This window comes from Meriones unguiculatus, chromosome 10 (genome assembly GCF_030254825.1).
Source record: "Meriones unguiculatus strain TT.TT164.6M chromosome 10, Bangor_MerUng_6.1, whole genome shotgun sequence".
NCBI classification, from domain to species: domain Eukaryota; kingdom Metazoa; phylum Chordata; class Mammalia; order Rodentia; family Muridae; genus Meriones; species Meriones unguiculatus.
The window spans coordinates 107,773,385-107,796,151 of NC_083358.1; the positions used below are offsets into that span (position 1 = coordinate 107,773,385).

The following is a 22,767-nucleotide window of genomic DNA, read 5'->3' on the forward strand; positions in this document are numbered from 1 at the left end:
TTCCCCTAGGGCTTTCAGGTGTGCCATTAAGTTGCTTGTATGGATGTCTCCAATCTCTTAAAGGAGACGCTTAGTGCTATTAACTTTCCTCTTAGCCCTGCCCTCATTTTGTCCCATAAATTTGGGTATGCTGTGCCTTCATTTTCATTGAATTTCGGAAGTCCTTAGTTTCTTTATTTCTTCCCTGACCCAGCTGTCATTGAGGGAGTTGTTCAGTTTCCAAGTGTGTGCAAGCTTTTTTTTATTTTTGTTGCTGAGGTCCAGCTTTAGTCCAGTGTGGTCTTGTAGAATACAAAGGATTATTTCAATCCCTTCGTATCTGTTAAGGCTTGCTTTGCGACCTATTATATGGTCAGTTTTGGAGAAGGTTCCGTGTGGTGCTGAGAAGAAGGTATATTCTTTTGTGTTTGGGTGAAAGTCCCCAGAAGGCACTCACTGGCCATTGAGCACAGCATGCTGGTGTGTGGCTAGACACTGGAGACCCTGCACCTTTGGGTGCCCAGCAAGTTTTCCAGGGATTACTGGGTGACCTGAGGTTCCTCCCAATTGTTTCCCTCTCGTGCAGTTTCCTCTCACCCGGGGAATACAGTCGCTGGTGTTTTGGGGCCCACAGTTTGGTCTGTTGGTCGCTGTGTGATCACTGCTGCCCTGCTGATCGGACACTATCTTAGTTCCCTCTGTTTGCTTATTTTTGCTGTCAAGTGTAAGAATTTGGGCCGGCAGGATGGCTGAGTGGGTAAAGGTACGTGCGTGTACAGGCGTAATGACCTGAGTTTGGCTCCCAGAACCATGAGGTGGTAGAAGAACCGGCTCCCAAGAGTTGTCCTTTGACCTCTACAAGTGCTCCACCACTCTTGTGCCTGCACTCACACATAAATAAACACATACATGTACACATATACACAATTGAAAAGGAAAAAAAGAACTTGTGGACACTTGATAGATCCTAAAGACGCTGTGCCTTCCCCCCCAGAGAAGTTTGTAATCTTACATTTGATCCTGTGACCCTTTTGACTTAATTTTTGTTCCTTAAGTTTTAACATACTACATTTCTGTTTTCATTTAGATTAGTTCTTTACCCTGAGGTTTTTGCAACGGGTTATTTAGAAGATTTAGAAGTGTGTTTAGTTTCCAGAAGCTTGGAACCTTGGTTGTTAAACTTCTGTGAGTGATTTCCAATTTGACTGCATTTTGATCAGCTCCTTTGTGTCCTGTGAGGCTTGCTGGCTGGCCTTCGGTTTGGTAGATGTTCCATGGCACCTGATGAGAAGGCGTACTCACTGCTGTTGGGTGTCAGCAGGCCTGGGTTCCTATTTGGAGGCATTTTGGGAAACACATTTCCTTGGTCTTTCCCTGACATGCTGGTGTGTGTGTGTGTGTGTGTGTGTGTGTGTGTGTGTGTGAGAGACACATTTCCTTGGTCTTTCCCTGACATGCTGGTATGTGTGTGTGTGTGTGTAACACAACATGCTGGTGTGTATGTGTGTGTGTGTGTGTGTGTGTGTGTAGAGCCAGAAACATTCTATCTCTTGGACCCTTCTTTTGTAGTCATTGCTAGTGGCCAAGTGTCTTTCTCCCTCTGGGTTGGTCAGGTAGCTAGGATGGTATTTCTACCCCATATAACCTAAAACACCTCATAGACACTCCTGGAGATTAGCTTAGCTCCAGGAGGATTCTGCACTTTTTGTAAATCAAAGCACTTTCTATGTAAAAAGTTACCATGCCTTCTTGCCTTGATTGAAAGAGTTTTTGTTTGTTTTGTATTTTTTAATTTTTTGTCTTTTAATGATCTGCAGGGATAAAAGTCTCAAAGTGAAAGTTTTTCAGATGGGTCTTTAGTTTTACACCCTGCTTTGGCAGCCTTGCCTTCTGTAACTTTAAATTTGTCCCACACACTCCCCCTTTGCCAAACTATACATTTTTCATGTTTCTTCGCCTCTTTAATCTCCGGATTCTCACTGTAAACCTGATGTAAAGCAGCAAGCACACTCCATGCCACAGCTGAAATGATAAGTTGTGCTGAAATTCCTCCTGTTAAAAATTTTAACCCATTACATTTGAATTCAGCTCAGGACCTTGGCAGAACAAAGCCTGGTTAATTTACCGGCACGCACCAGCTAGCGTCTTCTCCCTGGGAAACATCTGTACCCTGACTGGTACTCCTGAGTTCTGTTATGCCCAGTTCATGAGACCCTCCCCGCCCAACAAAGAACACCAGGAATCGACTCTGCTGCCAACACATGAGGGTTTAATACAAGCCCGAGCCTGGGTCACAAGCTCTCTGTGGGAACAGAGAGGTATGCGGCCCTGGCGTCTGGGGAAACAGGGTTTTTAAAGGACAGAACCACAAGCAGGGAATTTCCAAGCCTTGGTTTATTTTAGGCACCAAGGCCATAAAGGTCCTGGCCCATCCATCTGGAGGGTATCTGCTCCTGTTAGGGAGGGGGAATGATTAGCACATCTTGAGTTTTTTCTTAGTAGCAGGACTATATGACCTTGGTCACCAGCTAGGACTTACATGGGTGGGAGACTGCTGGCCATCTGGACTGGTTGTCAAGAAACAGTATCTTTCAAGGCCCTCAAGACTGGGCAGGCTGGTCTGTCTTCACTTGTCCGTTTCTTTGTCTAAATGTGCACCTAGGACCACAGTCATGTTGCCCCAGGAATTAAATTTTGAATTTTGGACCTCTCAGTTCCTGCTGGCATTCTGGTCTTCTCAATGCACACAGCATCTTGAGCACATGATAGTACACGATGCCAGGGCTTCTGACCCACAGTTCTAGGTACTCACCCTCCCTCTTGCAAACTGGTTCTACAAACATGGCCTGACCAATCAGAGCAACAACCCCACTTCTTGGCCCCAACCTCAGTAATAGTTGCTTTTTGTATCTTTGTGACAAAATATCTAATGAAAGTAATTTAAGGAAGGAAGGATTTATTCTTGCAAGGCCATTGCAAGAAGCGTGGAAGTCGGCACAGGCCCCAGAGATGGCAGTGGGAGCTGTGAGGCGGCCTGTGGTGTGTGACACAGATGAGTCAAAAGTGGAACCAGACTGTGACCCTCAAGATCTCTCCCTGGGGCCCTCCTCTACCCCTAAAGCTTCCCCAGCTCACCCAGACAGTATCTCTTGCTGGGGGCCAAGTGTTCAGGTAAAGGAGCCCATGGAAGGTACTTCCTGTCCAAGCGCTGTGCATTATACTCCTTATGACTCACTGTTGCACGTTGAAGCATGGTGTGAGGTAGTCCTGTCCACATGTCTCCTCAGCATGGCAGTCTGCGTGCTGTTTGTCCACCAGGCGCTTTAGAAACGCTCATTTCCAAGACTGAGTAGTGGTGGTGTGAGAACAGGCAGCAGAGGTCCAAACCTCAGTAGACGTTCTGTCGGGCCGACGAGGCCGCCATGACGGCATCCTTTAGGGCTTTGAACGAGTGGTAGATGGTGATGGAGTCTGTCCAAAAAGATGCTGGGAAGTGAGGACCGTGGCTGGTCAGGCTTGCGGTGTGGGCCATATAGACCCCGAAGCCTGCTGAGATCTGCTCTCTGGACAGCTTCTGTTTTTTATTTCCAGGGATTCGTCTACGCTCTTACCAACTGGAGGGAGTCAACTGGCTAGCCCAGTGCTTCCACTGCCAGAATGGCTGCATCCTGGGAGATGAGATGGGCCTGGGGAAGACCTGCCAGGTATGCTCCTGTGGAAGGACACAGCTCACGGGGCACGCTCCACGGTCAGCCTTACCTGCTCATCGCAGCAGCGTGTGTTTCTCACCAGGATGCGAAATGCATAAAGTAACGCGTGATTATGAGCTTGGGGTTGCTTTTTCTAGGGTTTTTTTTTTTTTTTAATTCTGCCAGTACCCTTGTTTGACCTGGTCATTATTACTGTTATTGTTGTTATTATTATTATTAATGTGTTTGGGAGAAGGCATGCCTTAAATAGAGCAGTGGGCTTGCTCAAATGGGCTTGGCCAAAGGCTTTTCTCTACAGTAAAGAAATTTACGTGCCCTAGTGTCAAGTTGAGTATGATGTCTTTAGGAATGCCTTGTGGGGTATCTGCTCTCTCAGGATGGCGTAGTGTGAATGTGGTACCCTGTGGTTTCTAAACTCACCTAGGCAACTAATGGCATTAAAGGAGGCAGGATAAAGCCTAGAGACCAGGAGAGCCTGATGTGGTGGTGGACACCGTTAAGCAGGTGGAATGCTGATACTGACCCTTCTGTCAGGCTGATGAGCAAAACTGCTTTGAGTCGACATGTCATTTGATAGACAGTCTAGTTACAGCATATCACGTGAGTCAGTCACAGGGGGTTTCCTAACCTGTACAGTATTAAAGTAAGTGCAGTTAGGATACATTTTAATCAGCCTGCAAAGGCAAGCTGATTAAAAACCACGCTGATGGGCGTTTCTCAATCTTGACAAGTCAGGGGTCCTGTCAGTCCTCTTAGAAGCCTGACTTCCCCTTCCAAGACTGACCCTATTTATACAACCCTCAGCCTGAGGGTGGAGACTGCCTCATTTAAGGCAGGCATGCCTCACTCGTCAACCTAGGGGTTCCTCAGAGTACAGTCTGGCCTCTGAAGAGGGAACCCTGAGATGTCACGCACCAGCTGCGGCTTTCCCGGGCAGAGAAACTTGGTCCTGGTGTGTACCTGAACCGAGCACTGTGTAGCTAGAACAAAGGTCAATCTGCTGGAGGCTTTTAGAGGACAGTGAGCAGACTCTTGGGTAGCGAAGGATCCTCATGTGTCACCTTTGTCTGTCGTTGCCTTTGCCCTGTTGACCTTCATGCAGAGCCAGCAGCTTCTACTTGTCTTTAAGAACCCCAAAACACGCCGCCTCTAAATCCGGTTTGGTGAAAGTTTGTTTGGAATTTTTGCATTTATGTCACGAAGGTTATATCGGCTGGAGTGTCCTTGTCTTGTAATATTACTGTTAGGTGTTCACACTGGGGTTAGCGCCGACCCCAGATTGCAAGTCAGGGTGTGTTCCCGCCTCAGGTTTCTGGAAGAATTAATGTAGACTTAATCTCCTTTTTTCATTTAATGCTTCTTGAAGTCCACAAAGGAGTACATGTCGGTCTATGTACCTGGTTCATGGTGCTGGCGCTTTCTCAAGTGGCATCGTGAGGGCAGCTGAAGAAAAGAGCTTTGGTGCAGCTAAGTCACCGAGACAAGCTCGCCCTGCTCAGTTTGCAGTTACACAAATGACTTAAAAAGAAGGTCACTTCTGTTATAAACTGGATATAATTTTACTTTAAAAATGGCCCGTTTCTTGTGACAGTATTCCACCGTGCACACGCAGTGCGTAGTCTGTATTTTGTCAGTCTGACGTTACCATTGTCATTTTGCGTTTTATGTTTTACGGAGATGCTGATTTACCCAAATGCTTTATAATTAGGAAATGGGGGACTCCTATTGTGCTGCGTGAATTAATCTCTATAGCATCCTTTGACGTGCAGCTTTCTCAGGATCTTGATTTATGTTTAGGATAGTTCCTCCCTTCTCTTTAAAATAGAAATCCCTCAGCCTTTGGGCACAGCCATCTCCTAGCACGTCTTTACTTTTCCCATCTAGTGTAGCATATTTGAGTAGTGTGTACAGGCGTGTCCTGAAGGAACCCTTTGGGCTTTACAAAGGCTTTCATTTTGTACCCTCTCTTCCATTTATGAGGGTAGTTTGTTGGGATCTCCCAAATACAGCATGTACTCCAAGAGGTTCTTCTGTTGTTATAACACTGGGGCTCAGAGAATGCTCAGCCAAAAGAGGAGACTCTTAAGTATGTCTGTGTATGTGTGTGTGTGGGGGGGAGGGTTGGCTAGAGGGAAAGGGAGGAGGGGCTTAGGAAGAAAGGCGCCATCCTCACAGGTGAGCCCAGTCAGCACAGGCAGCCACACGTGAGGGCCATTTTTCTAGTCATGTCTTGGCATGGCTGGCAGTGTATTTTGGGAGTATTGCTGAGCTGACCTCGTCCGCCAGGTGCCTGTTTGCCTTCATTTCTGTTCTTTCTTGACTTTTTTCTTTCCATTGGAGGTTCAGTTACATAAATATTGATCCTCCTGGCTTACTAACTATGTAAGTAATTGAACACCTTAAATCGCTTTGGGAAGTTTACTGAGGTTTTGTTGATTCCCTCAAGGGAAAGCATACTCCCCTAACATATAAAAGATCACACATAATCTCATTCTAAAACAAATTGCATGTAGGTATGTATGTGTGTTGTGGTGGTTGTGAGGACTCTATAGTTATTTCTCAGAAATGGGATCAGCACTGACTTCCTTTTCTTTGTTTCAGACTATCGCTCTCCTCATTTACTTGGTGGGAAGACTTAATGATGAGGGGCCATTTCTGATTCTTTGTCCCTTGTCTGTTTTGAGCAACTGGAAAGAAGAGTTGGAGAGGTACGGAGTAAACTGGATGAAACTTTATTCTTTGCATTACTTCAGATGTTCTGGTTGGTTTAGAAAATATGAGAAAACAGTAGTGTCTTACACAATTAATGAGTTTATTCTAGCAAGGTAGGTAGACACGGGGGACCCAGTTGGAAGGGTATGGGTGTTATCACTCTATTTGGCAATTTAAAGATCAGTATTCATTTTTAGTGAAATTTGTTGGACTGGAGGAGAACCACCCTGCTCATATTGATGTAGGAAGTGACTGATGCGGGGCAAGTTTCCTTTTGAAAGCCAACATAACATCTTTAGACCTGACCCTAATGCCTAAACATTTATATCAGGGCCTTATTGAGACTTAGCCATGATTCTAGGCACGATTTGGAGCCCCAGGACTCTTCCTGAGTGCTGGACCTCCTAGGGTCTGGACATTACCCTGCCTCACAAAGCGTGGTTTTCCAGGTAATCCATACCGTCCTGTGGCTCTAACCTTTGTACTGTCCACCTCTTTTCTTTGCTGCAGATTTGCTCCAGGTCTTTCCTGTGTGACGTACACAGGTGACAAGGAGGAAAGAGCCCGCCTTCAGCAAGACATAAGGCAGGAGTCACGCTTTCATGTGCTGTTGACTACCTATGAGGTAGCCATCTGCTTCTCTAGCAAGAACTCTTAACCTGGGCTGAAGAAGTTGTTAAATCCACTGCGGTTCTATTTATACAGAGATACTTTGGGGGGTCTGGCAGGAGGGAAACGACCCTTGTCTCTAAGGGGCTTTGTGACCACAGAAGTGAAGGGTCTTGGGGGCGTCATGTTGCTTAGTCTCCTCTCTCCGTTTGCTTCATGGGGAAGTGGCTCTGGAGGTGGCACAGGAGCTGTGTCCTGGTTAATGAACAGGTGAAAGACTCCCAAAAGACTCCCAAGAGCCTATCTAGACGGGGAGACCCCGCTTCCCAAGGAAGAGCGAGACCAGCCTTCGGATGCAAGCCGCAAGAGGTTTATTTTGATACACGGGTACCCGGGGCGACCAAGCCTATCGGAGGACTTGTGCGCCTCTCGGTTGGGGTGACGGGTTTTTATAGGGCTCGGGAGCAGGAGGTGCGGTTACAGAAGCGAGAAGCATAGTTACAGGGGTCTGATTGGGTGGTTTGAACAAAGCCGTAGTTAAGTCACGTACCTGGAACCGGGAAGGCAGATTGTGAGCCGAGTCACATACCCACCCGGAACCGGGAAGGCAGGAAAGAATGCAGGAAAGAATGCAGCGAGGTAGCTCTCCCCTTAGGGAACTTACTGCTATACCGCGCCTACTCTACATAGTGTTAACAATCGCTGCTTATCTTGGTCTCTCACAGGAGTAGTGAGGGAAAGGAGCTCTTGTTTGGTAACTGGAATACAGGAATGGAGGACACTTAGGGTTCCTCTTACTGTGTGAAAACACCATGACCAAGCCTGGCGCAATAGTGCACGCCATTAATCCCAGCATTCAGGAGGCAGAAGCAGGGGGATCTCTGAGTTCCAGGCCAGCCTTGTCTACAGAGCAAGTTCCAGTACAGCCAGGGCTACACAGAGAAACCCTGTCTCAAAAAAAACCCAAACTAACCCCCCCCAACAACAACAACAAAAACCACCATGACTAAACGCAACAAGGGGAGGAGGAAAGAGTTTGTTTTGTATACTTCCAAGCAATAGTCCCTCACCTAGGGAAGTCAGGTCAGGAACTCAAGGCCGGAGCTGATGCAGAAGCCACAGAGGAATGTTGCTTACTGGCTTGCTCCTTGTTGCTCGTTCAGCCTGCAGAGTCCAGAATCACCAGGCCAGAACTGACACTAAGTGCAGGGAGCCAGCCCTCTCCCAGCACCACCCATCCCCACTCTCAATCAAGAAAACGCTCCACAGACTTACCCACAAGGCTAATCCGGCAGGGGTACTTTGTCAGCTAAGGTTCCTTCCTTCCAAAGGACCCTGGCTCGTGTGAAGGTGACTGAAAACTAGCCAGCACACTTAGCTACAGTCTCAGTTTTAGTTCTCGTTGGACAAAGGCGCGGCGCTGTAAGCGAGACCGTCACCTTAACCACATTCCCTTTTGTTTGGACTTAACATGCCGAGAGTTCTGTGTCTTACTCAGTCTTACTCAGTGAAGGACAGGTAAGACGGCTGTAACCGGAGAGAGTTGAACAACAGGAAGTAGCTTGTTAGCACTGGACTTTCCTAGCACTGGCCCTTCTTAACTTGCTTTCCTTATCTTTTCAGATTTGCTTGAAAGATGCCTCCTTCCTAAAAACGTGAGTAGGCTGTACTCCTCCCCACCCCAGAACTGTTGCATGAACCGTGAAGGTCATGCGTTCTCTTTGTGCTGTGGTATTCCGCCTCTCTCCTGTGTTTGTCTAATTTTGAAGTCCTGACAGCTAAAGTAGATTTTATGACTTCTGTTTAGTGTTTTGCTTCTTTTAAGCAAGCATATTATCCGAGAGGGGATTGTGTGCTTTTTCTCTTTTCCCTTTTGTCTATTTTAATATAGTTTTACTTGGAGAGGAGTCCTAGAGACTGAAACCAGGAATTTGCACATGCTAGGCAAGTGTTCTGTCCATGAGTCCTCTGTGTCCCAGCCCTTCTTGTTTTTGAAGTGTTCCGTCTGCCTGCTTGCCTGCCCTCCTGCCGCATGTGCCTGCATCTGTGTGTTTGCCTGTGTGTGTGAGCTGATTCTCTGTCTTCCACTTCTCCATGGCAGGGTCTCTCTGCCTCCGTGCGGCACACCCCAGACTCACCAATGCTTGAGTGTCTGATTCTTGCCTCTCTGTGTCCCATTTTGCCACAGGTGTGCCGGAACCACAGCTGCACCGCCGCATCCGGCTTTTTACATGGGTTGCAGGGACTGACCTGGGCTTCTCACCAGCTTTAATGTTTGTTGGTCTGCCCCTGGAAGGGAACTGTCAGCCGTGTCAGGGAAGTTGGTCGCAGAGCAAACCTACAAAGACAGAAGTCCAGTTAGGGGATAAGGACTGCACCAAGGGGAGGTGGTTCAGCAGCAAGGATGCTGGTTGCTCTTTCAGCACACCTGAGCGAGCGCCCATCCCTCCTGACCTCCAGCTGCAGGGCACTGAGGCTTCTGGCCTCTGCAGTCACATATGCCTTCATGTGCACACACACATAATTTAAAACAACAACAACAACAACAACAACAAAAAAAAACAGAAACCAGGCAACAAATGTGAAATCGTAAAGGACAGTAAACTAGGCCACAAATGTTGAGTATTTTTATGAATTATCCTATTTAAAATTAATTTAAAAAAAAAAAAAGCAAACTTGATGACCTAAGTTCAGTCCCCAGAACCCATGGCAGAAAGAAAGACCCACTTCTAAACTTTGTCCTTTGACCTCTGCAGGCACACACACATACCACGTACACCTCTTCTCCTCTTCCTCTTTCCCTTCCTCCCTCCCTCGCCTTTTTCTTCCCTCCTCTCCCCATGTGTAAGCATGAAGCAGAGGTAATGAAGGAGCTCTGCTTATTGGGCCCCTCCTCCTGGCTTCCTTGGCCAGCTTTCCTGTATAGCAGGCCTAGGGACGACACCACCCACAGTGGGCTGGGCCTTCCTGTATCAGTTAGCCATTAAGAAAACGTGCCACAGACGTGACCACAGGGCAGTCTGAAGGAGACATACCTCAACTGAGGTTCCCTCTTCTCCCACGTGTCAGGTTGACAACCAAGATTAGCAGTTTGTTACGGCCCTGGATAGCCTTGCTGTGGCGTCCTTGTACCTCTACCTCCCAGGTGCTGGGATTACGACTGTGTTCCAGCACCTCCAGCTAACGTGTGTTGCAGTGACCATGTAGACCTTTTTCTATAGCCGTATGTTTTATCACCTGTTACTAAATATTTGCTGTTTTTAATTTTTACTCTTTTAAATAATACATTCTAGAACACATTCATTATGGGGAAGGTACCTTATTTGGGAAGGATTGCCACGGATTTCCAAAAGTATTTATGAAAATGTGCTTTTATAGCCAGAGTGTAGAAGTGATCTATGCCTGCGATCCCAGCATTTGGGAGGCCGAGGTAGAAGGATTGCAAATATGAGGCCTGTTTGAGCTGCATCGTAAGACACATGCACAGTAGAAATGTGTGCGTGTGAATGTGCTTTTCTGACTGGAACTTACTGATCAACTGCTCTCGCTGTGTACTCTACAGCCAAGTCACTCTCTGCAGGGGCCACTGAGGACCTCAGTGCCGACAAAGCACGAGATTCTAGGGCTATCCCTTTAGTGCCTGGGTCCACTCAGCACTAATTTACATCTGTTTCTTTGCTGAGGTGTGGCTGTCTTTAATCTCCCTTGTGGATTTGACTCTAGTCCTTCTCTTGTGAGCCTGACTTAGCCTTTCTGAGCCATCATCTACCACCAGGCCTGAGGCTATCTGTTGATCCTGTTCTTTTGGACTAAGCACCAGGACCTACAGGTTGAGCGCCTGGCACTTGGTCATAAGTGTTTCTTCTCTCCCTGGGTTTGGTTCTCTGGGGGAAAGCCCCTTGAATGTACCCCCACGCAGTTGCTGTCATGCGCACGGCTGCATCACGGTAGGTAGGGAGGTGACTGGGAAGGGTTTCGAAGGCCAGGCTGTGGGTAGTCTCTCTAACAGCCTTTGCGGTTCCGTTGTGAGGTGGTTGTGAGACACGTCTGAGTTGCACAAAGCTGAAAGTGGGTTTTCTCTCACAGCTTCTCTTGGAGTGTTCTGGCCGTGGACGAAGCTCACAGATTGAAGAACCAGAGCTCCCTGCTACACAGGACTCTTTCAGAGGTAAACTCACTGGGTGGTCCTGGCTTTCATCTAACTGCCTGCTGTTTAAGATAATCTTTTGGAAGACTGGTTTCAGTTTTACAACAGAATTGGGCAGAAGAACCCAGCAGGTCCCCTGGCCCGCCTTCTCTACGTCCCTCCTCACCCGCATCTGCCGTCAGAGTAGTGGGTCTGTGGCAAGCGTTGGAACAGTGTTGACGTCATCACTCAGACTGTGACAAACAGAGTCACTTTTGATCTTATAGATGCTGCTTGGTCGGGAGAAATACATAGTGACATCTACCTGCCATTGCGGTGTCATGCATGGTGATGTCACCGCCCCGACAATGCTGGAGAGCCCCCCTGCCCACTCACCCCTCCCCCTAAAAAATGTTAGCCAGGTGTGGCCCATGCATGTGGGCGAGGTGCTGCACAGTCAGACCTTTTTAAAAATAGTTAGGCCTGAGTAATGTAGATTTAAATGAGACTTTTTTTTTTTTTTTCCCAGTCAGATTACTGCAGGGCTAAGCCATCATTTGTGCGGGGAGGGGCACACCAGAAAGAGTACGTGTTGTCTTTTATCTTTTGTGAGGTAATGTTTGTTAAACTCTGGGTCTCAGGTCAAGACCTCGCTCCAGTAAAGTTCAGTGGACTGTGAGAGACATTTCACCTCTCTTTTGATCATCTTAGATTTCTTGCAGACATGACATCACTGTAAGTCTGTGTGCAGTAGCAGAAGCATTGGACGTATTGCTCCTCTTTCCCGATTGACCTGTTTAAAGATTTTACTAGCTCACAAGAAGTCCCTTTCCATACGATGGCGTATTTCCTTCATCCTCTGCAGCCATTAATATTATAAAGTATGACACACTGTTCTCATCCTCTCTTGGCCCCTTGCACTATTCTGAAAACATGGGGCTGATTTGCCTTTTTGTTTGTTTGTTTGTTTGTTTGCTTTGTTTTTGTTTTTTTTCTGAGTTGCCTGTGAAGAGTGGACTGTCTTTCTCCTTGTTGAAAGGCTTGTTCATTCGTGAGACTACACATTCGTTCCAGTGGTGATGCAGTTTGATTCCATCCCATAATAAATCACTTCCCTCTAGAGGGGCATTTGAAGGAAAACTTTTGATCTGCGTTCTGTAGTTACTGGCCCAGAAGTTCTGTGCAGATTGCTGCCCCCTGTGGGACATCCTCTTGCTCTCTGGTGCTCCTGCCTTCTCTTTAGAGACCCTTAACAGTGTCTCTTGCCCAAGAGGTTTTTATGTTAGTCCATTTGTGCTGCTTCAATGCAATAACCACAGGCTGGGTCGTATTTCATTACATTTAGTTCTCACAGTTCTGAAGGCTGGAGTGTCAGAACAAGGTGTTGGGACTTTGTGCTGTATTCTTATATGGCAGAAGAGCAGAAGGGCAAGAGAGAAGAGAAAGCTAGCTTAGGGATTTTTTTCAAAAGGCCCTTGACCTCATTCAAAAGGAGCTGCCGTGGCCCAGTTACCTGTTAGAGGGACACCTCTTAATACTGGCACGTTGGCACTGCATGCATTTTGGAGGGAGTCATATAGGTTGTCATATTCTACGTGTCTATCCTCGTATGGGAATGCTTCATAAACGCCTGTGCCAATTTTTCTGACGTACGGCGAGAGAAGAGACGGTTACTGTAAAGGCACCCTGGGCTTGTGGATTGAAAGAGGGACACTGAGTGCTGTTGCCTCCTTTGGAGTCTGCACTAGCCATTTAACAGGAAATTAAGGCTCAGAGAGATGGAGTGAGAACATTGTTTCTGGGACATGTTAGCATTCTTTTTTAGGTGAGGTTTGTATCACAGAGCACTAGATGGTTGAAAAACACCACACATTTATTTAGGTGGGACATAGTGGCACAAGTCTTTGATCCTGGCACTTGGGCAGCAGAGGCAGGCAGGTCTCTAAGTTTGAGGCCAGCCTGGCCTACAGGGTGAGTTCCAGGCCAGCCAAAGTTACATAGTCAGACCTCATCTTAAAAAAGCAAAAAGCCAAATAACCAAACAAAACCATTTATTTATTGAACTGAAAGGTGGGAAGGAGAATTCTGTGTGGTTTTATATATGCCTGTTTTAATACTGTTTTCAATTTGTTTATGAACATTGGAAGCGACCTAAATATGAAAACAGAGAGTTGGTGGTAGAACCTGCATGTCCTATTTACAGTACACTTACCACTAAAGTTGCCATAAAAGTTATGCAGAAAAATATTTAATATTTAATAAGGAACGTGCTTATATAATGTTTTATGCACAAACCTTAGAAAGTATTGTAAAGACAGATTGTTTCTTATTTTTATTTCCCAGCTGTAAATTTGATGCCAAAAAGGACACTACTTTAAATGGAAAACTTTACTTACATTTTAGGAAAAGCTAAATATCTTGACCAGCAGTCACGTTTGTGACCTTGTGTTCTTTGATCCTTTCGGCTCTTTGCTGAAATGCGCCTTGTGAATTCTGGTTACTATACCTAAAAAAAAAAAACCTCAGTCCATGTAGTTGAAGTATTTCAGAAACATTGTCCAACAAGCAGAACAGGCACAAATGGGTGGATAATGATTGAGCATTTCAGAGTGAACAGAAGGAGATGGCCAGAACCTTTGTAATAGGTTTTAATCGGTTGTGTCACGTCGCTTTTTCTTCCTATAAAAACAGTGTGTGCTCCTATGATATCTCAACAGCCAAAATCTGGAAAGATAAGAAAAGGGCATGAACTCCTGCGTTAACCCTTCAGCATATCTTGTATGTGCATGTATGTACGTGTGAATGTCTGTTTAGCGCCCACTATACAGAATAACATTCAAAATAACGTATACATACAGCATATGGCTTTTCTACCTTGTTGCATTAATTTTGATAGTTCCTGTTAGGTCAGCTCGGGGGTTGAGCCCTTGTTAATGTTTTTCTTTCTCTTTTTGAGCAAAGCCAACAGATTTACTGAGGTAGAGTGAGAAAGAACTCCTGAGAGTAGGAGGTGTCCCGGGGAAAGATAACTGTTTCTCTTAATTCATAATTTCATTACTAATCACTCATATTTAATTACTGGTAAAGAATTTTCTATTTCTGGTTTTCTCATTTGTTTCTGAAAATTTAATCCCAGCACTCGGGAGGCAGAGGCAGGTGGATCTCTTGAGTTTGAGGCCAGCCTGGTCTACAGAGTGAGTTCCAGGACAGCCAAGGCTACAGAGTCAGACCTTGTCTTAAAAAACAAACAAACAACAACAAAACCCCGCAAAAAGCCAAACAACCAATCAGATTTCCTAATTAATCCTCCTCTGTGTGGGGCTGTCATGGCACAGTGTCCGAGCATCCAGAAGCCTTGATAGGCCTTGAAGCTTTACAGAAGCCATTGTTTTAGTATCTGTCTTGCTTTGTACCTATAGTGGAGGGGCCTGATGTGTTAGCATTTTGCATCATGTGCACATCAGTACATGCCTTCGCTGCCTCAGTAAGCTCCCGCATGTAGGGTGCACCCTATAACTTAACTTTCCAAGACTGAGTAACCAGAACGTATTGAAAACTCCATAACACTTGTTCAGGAAGTGGCGTAACTTACATCCTTACAGCACTGTCTTCTTTGTGGGACTGTCTTCTACGCCTTACAGTTCAAACTGGAGTTACTTCCTTCACCAAGTAAAACATACAGCCTGAATGTAGGGGCCCCTCCGTCCCCCGGCGCCATTAAGTCCTGCTGCTCTTTGTTGGGTACCCGGGTCTTTCCTCCCAGCGTAGGGGATTTTTAACATCGTTGGTCTGTGTGTTTGAGTTCTCAGTGGTCTTCCGTCTCCTGCTCACTGGAACCCCCATCCAGAACAGCCTTCAGGAACTCTACTCCCTCCTCAGTGTCGTGGAGCCTGACCTCTTCTGCAGGGAGCAGGTGGAAGATTTTGTTCAGCGTTACCAGGACATCGAGAAAGAGTCCAAATCAGGCAGGTCCCTCTCTTCCTGATCCTCCCCAAGAGGGCTTGGCACAGAAGCTGCCCTCACGTCTAGCCGTTGTAGACAGAAGAGAAGCAACCGGAAGGCCAGAGAGGTAAAGCGCCTCCAACAAAGGGCCAGTGCTGGAAGCCTCGTGGCCTGCATCTGCCCGCTTGTGTCTAACTCTGTAGGGCTCATTTACTCGTGTTTGGAAGAGGTAGGAGGGGGCCTAACAAAGGCCCATCCCGGTCCTGTAGCACTGGTGTTTCTTTTTAACTGTGCACCCACACCAAGAGTTTGTGAGAGATGGGAGGTGGTTGTGGTTGTGGCTGTGGGGAAGTTTCGCCCTTCATGCATATGGCAGCTTTCTCTTGTATGTTTGCCCCTCTGTCCTACAGAATATCTGAATATCCCTGTGATATTACCCTAGGTTACTTACACAGTGTAATGATTTTATACGTTATTGGGGAAGTATGAGTTGAGGGGCTTTTCCCAGCAGAAAGCCCAAACTACAGATTCTTTTACATTACTCCCATGGTTAGAGTTGCCAGATTTTCACACATCTAGTCAAATATTACATGGGAACACTGTATTAAAATGTTGGTTGTGGTTATGTGAAATTCCGTTTCAGTCTTGTTACTCATCCTGTGTGTTTATTTTCTGTACCTCTATCCTAACGTGTCATGTAGGATTCTGATTTAGGATGGCTTTGATGATCAAGATACTTGGTGAGGGAACAAAGGACTTGAATTCAGAAGAACCAAATTCAAGTGCCAACAGCATTGGTGGTTAGCCCGGTGGCCTTGATAAAAGGCGTGGCTCCTGGAGCCACCACTTGAACCTGCTTGAAAAGGGCACAGTCACTTGCCCACCTTTCTAAGCTGTAATGCTGATCAGTAAGAATAAATGCAAAACAGCCTGGGAATAAGAGAGCCCCTGAAAACCAGGATTATTAGTAAGAATAGAATTCTTAAGTTTTCCCAGTTCCTGAGTTAAGAGCTAGTGACTGTTTAAGAATGAGCTGAGAACCCCGAGGAGGAGGAAGCCAGATGGTCCTATGGGCGTGGTGTGGCCTGGGATTTTTATATCGTAGAGCAGCGCGCAGTCTGTGGGAAATGTGTCCAAACTTTGGCTTGCTGTTGACACCTAGCATTTGTACAGCTTTTTGAGGTACACTGTAGTGTTTTGATTCGTGTGTGTGTGTGTGTGTGTGTGTGTGTGTGTGTTGGATAGTGATCAGCTCAGGTAACTGGCATAAAATCAACTGAACTTTGCTCATTTCTTCATGATGAGTGCTTTCAGTTGCTTTCTTCTATCAGAGTACACTGTATACGTGTCAGAGGAGAAAACCAGTAAAGCTTTATATAAAAAATGCTTTCTTCTTACTTCTTTGAGCTAGTAACACATTACTGTTATGTATATTTAAGTGTTCAGTATCAGTAATTGTTAGGGAAATGTAAATCAGAGCCACAGTGAGGGCTAGAAATTTGGCTTAGTGGTTAAAAGCACTGGCTGCTCTTCCAGAGGACTCAGATTGGAGGTTCACCATGTCTGAACTCCAGCTCCAGGGAATCTGAAATCCCCACCTGACCTTTGTAGGCACTGCACACACGTGGTGCCTGTAAGTATATTAAATGCTTTTTTTCAATGTACAGTATTTTAATCCTGTGGTGGATTTACAGGATCATGACCCACCGTAAGTCCAGGAGCGTCTGTGACATGAAGTTACTGCCCTGCTCAGAATTCAGACCATGTTTTTAGCTGTTGAATGCCTTGAGTCTACACCCTAATTTTTTTTTTTTCCTTATGCAGCAAGTGAGCTGCACAGACTCTTGCAGCCATTTCTCCTAAGGCGAGTGAAAGCTCAGGTGGCCACAGAGCTTCCCAAGAAGACAGAGGTGGTAATATACCATGGCATGTCAGCACTGCAGAAAAAGTACTACAAGGCCATCTTGATGAAAGACCTAGGTACGTGTGTGTGTGCGTGCGTGTGTGTGTGTGTGTGTGTGTGTGTCTGTTGTAAAGCTGAGGGAGTGTGGTCTTGATTCAGGAAGTCCTCAGTAACCAGGCTCTCTCCCTCTGCACTGGAAGGGGGTGGTGTCTCGGATTCTGAGTGAGTCTCTGGCTGGCTGCAGTGGGTGTGTATATGTGTGGGATGGGGAAGCTTTTAAAAGTAGCTCAGACTTGGTCCTTACAGCTTCCTCTTCCTCAGGCCCGATTTCCCTTACTGCCTTAAAGCAAACACTTCCAGGTGCCGTGGTCCTGCCCTCTATCTTTCCAGCCCATTGCTGCCTTCTGTCATTCCAGCCCATTGGATACTTAATGAGCTGCAAAATGCTGTTGACTCAAACTCACTGGGAGGACTTGGGAGTGAGAAGGGAGAAGCAGAAGTGGAGTGCTGCCTTGATTTCCGTCTTGTACTCCTTCCTCACTCCCTGACAGCTACAGCGGGAAGTTTAGACGTCTGAAGAAGGGATAATCAAGTCGCTAACTCAACTTAAGGTTTAGTGTTCCTTCTTAAGCGAGAGTGATGGCTAAGCAGGTTTCACACACGTGTTCATTCTGGTTTGGGAAACTACGCAGAGCTGAGGTGTGTGTGATTAAATGTGTAAGGCCGTGGGGTCACGGGAAGAGAGGGTTGCTTTGGTAATCCGTCTTTCTTCCTGCTGTCTTTACAATTTCAGATGCATTTGAGAACGAGATGGCAAAGAAAGTCAAACTCCAGAACATCCTCGTGCAGCTTCGCAAGTGTGTGGACCACCCGTATCTGTTTGATGGTGAGTGAGGCGGTGTGAGGTCCTCATTACCGTCTTGTTAACAGTCCGTGGGCAAAATCACAGCGAGGTGTGCCCTTCTCCCTGTGAGGTGTGCCCTTCTCCCTGTGAGGTGTGCCCTTCTTCCTGTGAGGTGTGCCCTTCCTTCGGGGAGGTGTGTCCTCCGTGTCCTTGGCTGCAGTGAGTGTGTGGGGTTTATGCTGTTTGTTATATCAATATTACCTGGCATATCTTCGAAGATTTCCTCAAGTTCTGCCTAACAGCCTTTAGATTATGGTTTAATTTTTCATTTTCACTCCAAGATCCAGTCGTAGATCCCACGTTGTTTGTCCTGTCTCTTCGTCCTTCCAGAAGGCAGACATATTCATATTTCCGCTGACAGTTTTTTTAGAGCCACTGTCTCGGTTTATCTGAGTGTTTCCTCACAGTTCGTTTCTGCTTGTTTTGAACCCACTCAGGCAGCTCTTCTCCACCGTGATGCCAGGTGCACCAGTGGTCTCCACAGACGTCTAATTTCATGGTCCACTCAACCCCTCAGAGACCTGGGGCACAGTTGTCATTGTCCAGGGGCAATTTTAGGACTTGTGGGTATGGACTCTCTCATAGGAAGGCCTGGTGCAGGGGTTTGTTAGGGTTAGGTAGTGTAGCGAGAATTTTGGTTTCTTTAAAAGAGCCCAGAAATGTTATAAGAATATTTAATGTTTTAATATTTAATATTTTAACCCCAGGTGTGGGGATATGGGGCTGCTTCACAGCAGCTGAGCATGATTTGCCTTGTGCTCCAGCAGACACACAGTTTTGCCAGCTGCAGCTCTGGTCAGCTGCAGATAGTTTCTGCTGGCATTTGGAATTCTGGGAACTTTTCAGAGGATACGTAAATGCTGGGGCCCTGATAGGTGTGTCGCTGGTTAGTGACGGATGCCGATGGTCACTGTTGTTCGAGGTTTGTTAAGTAGTCATGTGCAAAGAAGAAAAAGAAGAAGAAATGAGATACCGTGATGGCGAAGGTCAAACTTGCCCCAAGGAGCCCTAGGCCACTAATCAGCAGGAAGTAGTCTAACAGTAATGGTGCCCCCTTTCCTCTCTATCCTTTTTTTTTTTTTTTTCCTTTTCTTTTGAATCTAGTGTTAGGGATTAAAAGGGGGCAAAAGGGTGGAGAAAGGTGGAAGAGAAAAAAGTCACAGAGGAGCAAACACCAGCTACAAGGTCCTACTGCTGAAACTGTGAGTGATTCACAGGATCGTAATTAGATGTGTGTGGGGTTTTGTTGTTTCAATGAGGGGAAACATGTCAGCTGTAAAGGAAGCCCTTTACCCATCCCTTAGAAAGGATATTGTCTCTGATTGTTGATCCACTTTCTGTGAGAGCCTCAAGACTCCAGTCTGGGTTTTCCTGACTATTAACATCAAGGTGGGTTTGCCCCTTAGGTAAGCTGTTTCTGCCACTGTTATTTTTTTGTTTTTGTTTTTGTGTGCTTTGGGGGTATGCCTGGCTTTGTGATTGGTGTCAAGAAGTATCGAGGTCATCATACAAACACATACTCATAAAATCCGTCAACCAGAGATGAGCCTTGGCACATTATCCAATGTAAGGCGTACGGGCTGTCTTGTTGGTGGCCAACAATCAGCTTTTCTCCTCTGAGTCTCTTTCTAGTGGGGAACGTGACTGGAGATGAGTTCTTCCTCTCTTAGGTGTGGAGCCGGAGCCCTTTGAAATTGGAGAGCACCTGATTGAGGCCAGTGGGAAGCTTCACCTCCTGGACAGGCTGCTGGCATTTCTGTATTCCGGGTAGGCAATGGCTTTACATTTACTACTCTGAGCTAGTAACCAGTAAAAGCCAAAGGGCAAAGAGCTGATGGATTTCTCGAGGTTGGTCCAAGTTTTCTTTCTTTAGGGCCTTGATTAAGGTCTCAGCTTCCCTGCAACTGTGCGCCTGGCCCCAGCTGCCCCATTCGTGCTTACCCTACACGCTCACCACTTTGTTAGGACTCCCATGGCCACCAGGACCCTGATTCAGCCTTGGCAGTGTCCCCTTCCGGTGCCCTGTGCGGCTTGGCAAAGGATGGCAACCTTATCACTCCGACTTGTTCTGCCCCACCAGGACAGAAATGGCACAGATCTTTTCTCCCACGATGGCCTGTTGGCAGCCCGTGTGGAATCACAGGGGCTCAGTTACTATTCCTTCCTGCCAACCTGTGTGTCTCAGTGTAACCTCAGGGGGAACTTGGGGAGCATCCTCCCAGACTTAGGGCTAGTTCTGTGTCTGCCTTGCTGAGATGCTGTGCGTGCCACCGTGTGGGCTCCAGAGGTAAAGCTGAGGTCCTTGTTACTGACTGAGCCATCCCCCACCCCCAGCCCTGGACTTCATCCTCCTTTCTTTATGTCTTTTAAGATTTATTCATTGTATGTGTTGGTGGCTTTGCCTGGTCAGTGTCAGCTCACCATGTATGTGTAGTGGCGACACTTGGATCCCTGGAATTGGAGTTACTATCAGTTGTCAGCTGCCACGTGGGTTCTGGAACTCAGGCGCAGGCTCTGTAGAATAGAGCAGACAGTGTTCTTAACTGCAGAACCATCTCTCCAGCCCTTGGCTTCGTGCCTAATCTGTCATCTAGCTTATTCTTTTTCTTCTTTCATCATGTATCTTGGAAGACGAGATGTCACTTGTCCCTTCCTCAAATAATGCTTCCCTGAATTTTCAACGGAAATAGCTATAAAAAATAGCGACCTTCCACCGAAGTAAGAGTAGTTATAAGTGGTTGACCATAGCTTGCCAGGTCTCGGGGTATGTGTATGCGTGTTTGGATTTTTGCATTTTACTCTAAATAAATGTGTTTCTCTTGCTTTTGACATAAAAGCTTGCATTTCTCCTAATTGAATGAGTTGACATTACAGTGAGCTCTCTGGCTTGTCTGGGTTTCCCATAGCCTGTGGTGCATTGGCAAATGCCCCTGGGAATTTGTCTACAATCGTTTAAAAATGTCACTATGAGGAGGACAGTGCCAGGTTTACTTATATTCTTTACATGAAGTATTTAGATTTTCTGAAAAAGTCTTTATATATATATATTAGTGTTTAATTTATTTATAAACCTGTATTTCTTTTTTTTTCTAACCAAAGAATTTTGCTTGAGAGAAATGTACCTTAAGTGTTACTAGAATTGTCACTTCCTCCTTTTTTTTTTTTTTCTTGCTAGGGGCCATCGGGTTTTACTTTTCTCCCAAATGACCCATATGTTGGATATTCTGCAAGACTATATGGATTACAGAGGTGACTCCCCTTGTCCACTACATGACCTGAATCCCTTGCAGCTGTAACAGTCCTCTGTGTGACAGTCCGTCATACGAGGAAAATGACATGGAGACTGGTGTGTGGAGTAAACATTGGCAGTGGGTAGAAATATGTGGGCGGAGCTAAGCAGCTGCCTTCCCAGTGGTCCTGTGGCTTCCCCTCTGTGGGCACGGGGCAAATGCCGTGGGGATGTTACCCATTTAATAGACAAGTTTCAATGGCAGTAACTTTCAAGGTCATAAAGCATTCAGGTAAGCAGCTGAGCACTTACTCAGCAGCGCTAGACAAATGCAAGTAGAGATACCCCACAACCCAAACGGGAGAGGCGGGCTGGTTACTCCTTACCGCTAAGTAGCGGGTTTATCCCTTCAGTACTATTTCGTACTTAATAAAGTGAACATGAGACCACTGGGAAAAGCTGAAACTTTGGTTGATCTTAGGCCGCCGGTGAAGAAGATCCAGACCTTACAGGTTAAGTTAGTTCCAGACTGGGCCTCTGAACTATATTCAATGCTCCTCAGATGCTGTGGGAACCTGGTCCCGGGCACTCTTGTAGGAATCCCAGAGTCCAGCCGAGCTCGAGTTAGAGTGCTGTCGGGGCCTGGAGCATGATGGCAGGCGGGGCACCCTCCCACTTCAGAGAAGGGCAAGCGCAGGGCCCCAGGCACATTCCCTCAGCTGAGCCCCACGCTTCTGCACATCTCAGCGAACACTGTCTGCTTCAGGACATGAAAGCGTAGGCACGGTTGAAGCCACGTGTTTCTGCAACTTCAGCCACGTTTAAAAGACTGTGCATGTGTCACGGTGTGTTCCTTTGTAGAGTGACAGGCTTGTCCCCCTTAGTTTACACTTCTCCCCCGTGGGAATTCTTAGAAATAGAGCGTTTGTAAAAAGGGCATCACCGATGTCTGCTTTTGGATCGGCCAATTTGTTTTTGTTTCCCAGAATCCTTGAAAGAGAAGTAAGGTTGCCCTGTTTTCTCCTCTTTGTCAAGGCTACAGCTACGAGCGCGTGGATGGCTCTGTGAGAGGAGAAGAGAGACACCTGGCCATTAAGAACTTCGGGAAACAGCCCATTTTCGTTTTTCTCCTGAGCACCCGGGCAGGTAGGCCACACAGGTCTTAATGAAAGCAGGCAAGTGAGCGGGTAGAGAACCTCTGCATCCCAACCATTAGTTCCTTTCCCCAAATTCTCTGAAAGGTGAGGTTGTTACCAAGGGGTAAAAAAAAAAAGGAAGGAACCGAGGCCATTGCTGTGGCTAAGTAAGGGGCTGGACTTGTAGCATGGTGACTGTATACCCAAGCCATGGTATCATCCAGGGACTGAAGCTGAGGTCCGAGTCCTTAGAAATTACCCCAACCTGCCTTGACTCCTGGACTGGGTCTATTCAGACAGATTCTGTGGAAGTTTGATTTGTGTCTGTGGGTATAGTTCTTCCAGCTGTGCCTGGGGAATGAGGTAGCCTCTCTGACAGTGGCCTTCCCCCAGAAATACTTGCTCTTACAGAGCAAAAGCTTAGTGAACACTTAAGTGCCTTAAAATATGATTATAGTAAAATTGCTAGCTACTGACTTAGGATTATGACAACGTCCACATACATAACTTTAACTCG

General features: G+C 46.5%; 1 protein-coding gene across 6 annotated transcripts in view; it reads left to right on the plus strand.

Moving 5' to 3' along the window:
• Nucleotides 1–22,767, plus strand: part of Chd1l (chromodomain helicase DNA binding protein 1 like) — a 71,273-nt gene that overhangs the window by 11,478 nt on the left and 37,028 nt on the right. For 5 of the 6 annotated variants that reach the window (XR_009594811.1, XM_060393035.1, XM_060393034.1 and 2 more), the window contains exons 2-12: nucleotides 3,571–3,683; nucleotides 6,291–6,397; nucleotides 6,912–7,026; nucleotides 8,634–8,665; nucleotides 11,097–11,178; nucleotides 14,939–15,105; nucleotides 16,907–17,058; nucleotides 17,775–17,867; nucleotides 19,556–19,652; nucleotides 21,061–21,134; nucleotides 22,150–22,260. Coding sequence is in view for 5 of the 6 variants with exons in the window: in XM_060393034.1 (XP_060249017.1) it covers nucleotides 3,571–3,683; nucleotides 6,291–6,397; nucleotides 6,912–7,026; nucleotides 8,634–8,665; nucleotides 11,097–11,178; nucleotides 14,939–15,105; nucleotides 16,907–17,058; nucleotides 17,775–17,867; nucleotides 19,556–19,652; nucleotides 21,061–21,134; nucleotides 22,150–22,260 (1,143 nt within the window). In the remaining variant the exon portion in view is untranslated. Of the gene's footprint in view, nucleotides 1–3,570; nucleotides 3,684–6,290; nucleotides 6,398–6,911; nucleotides 7,027–8,633; nucleotides 8,666–11,096; nucleotides 11,179–14,938; nucleotides 15,106–16,906; nucleotides 17,059–17,774; nucleotides 17,868–19,555; nucleotides 19,653–21,060; nucleotides 21,135–22,149; nucleotides 22,261–22,767 lie in introns of those variants that run through there. The other variant, XM_060393038.1, reaches the window with a different exon arrangement.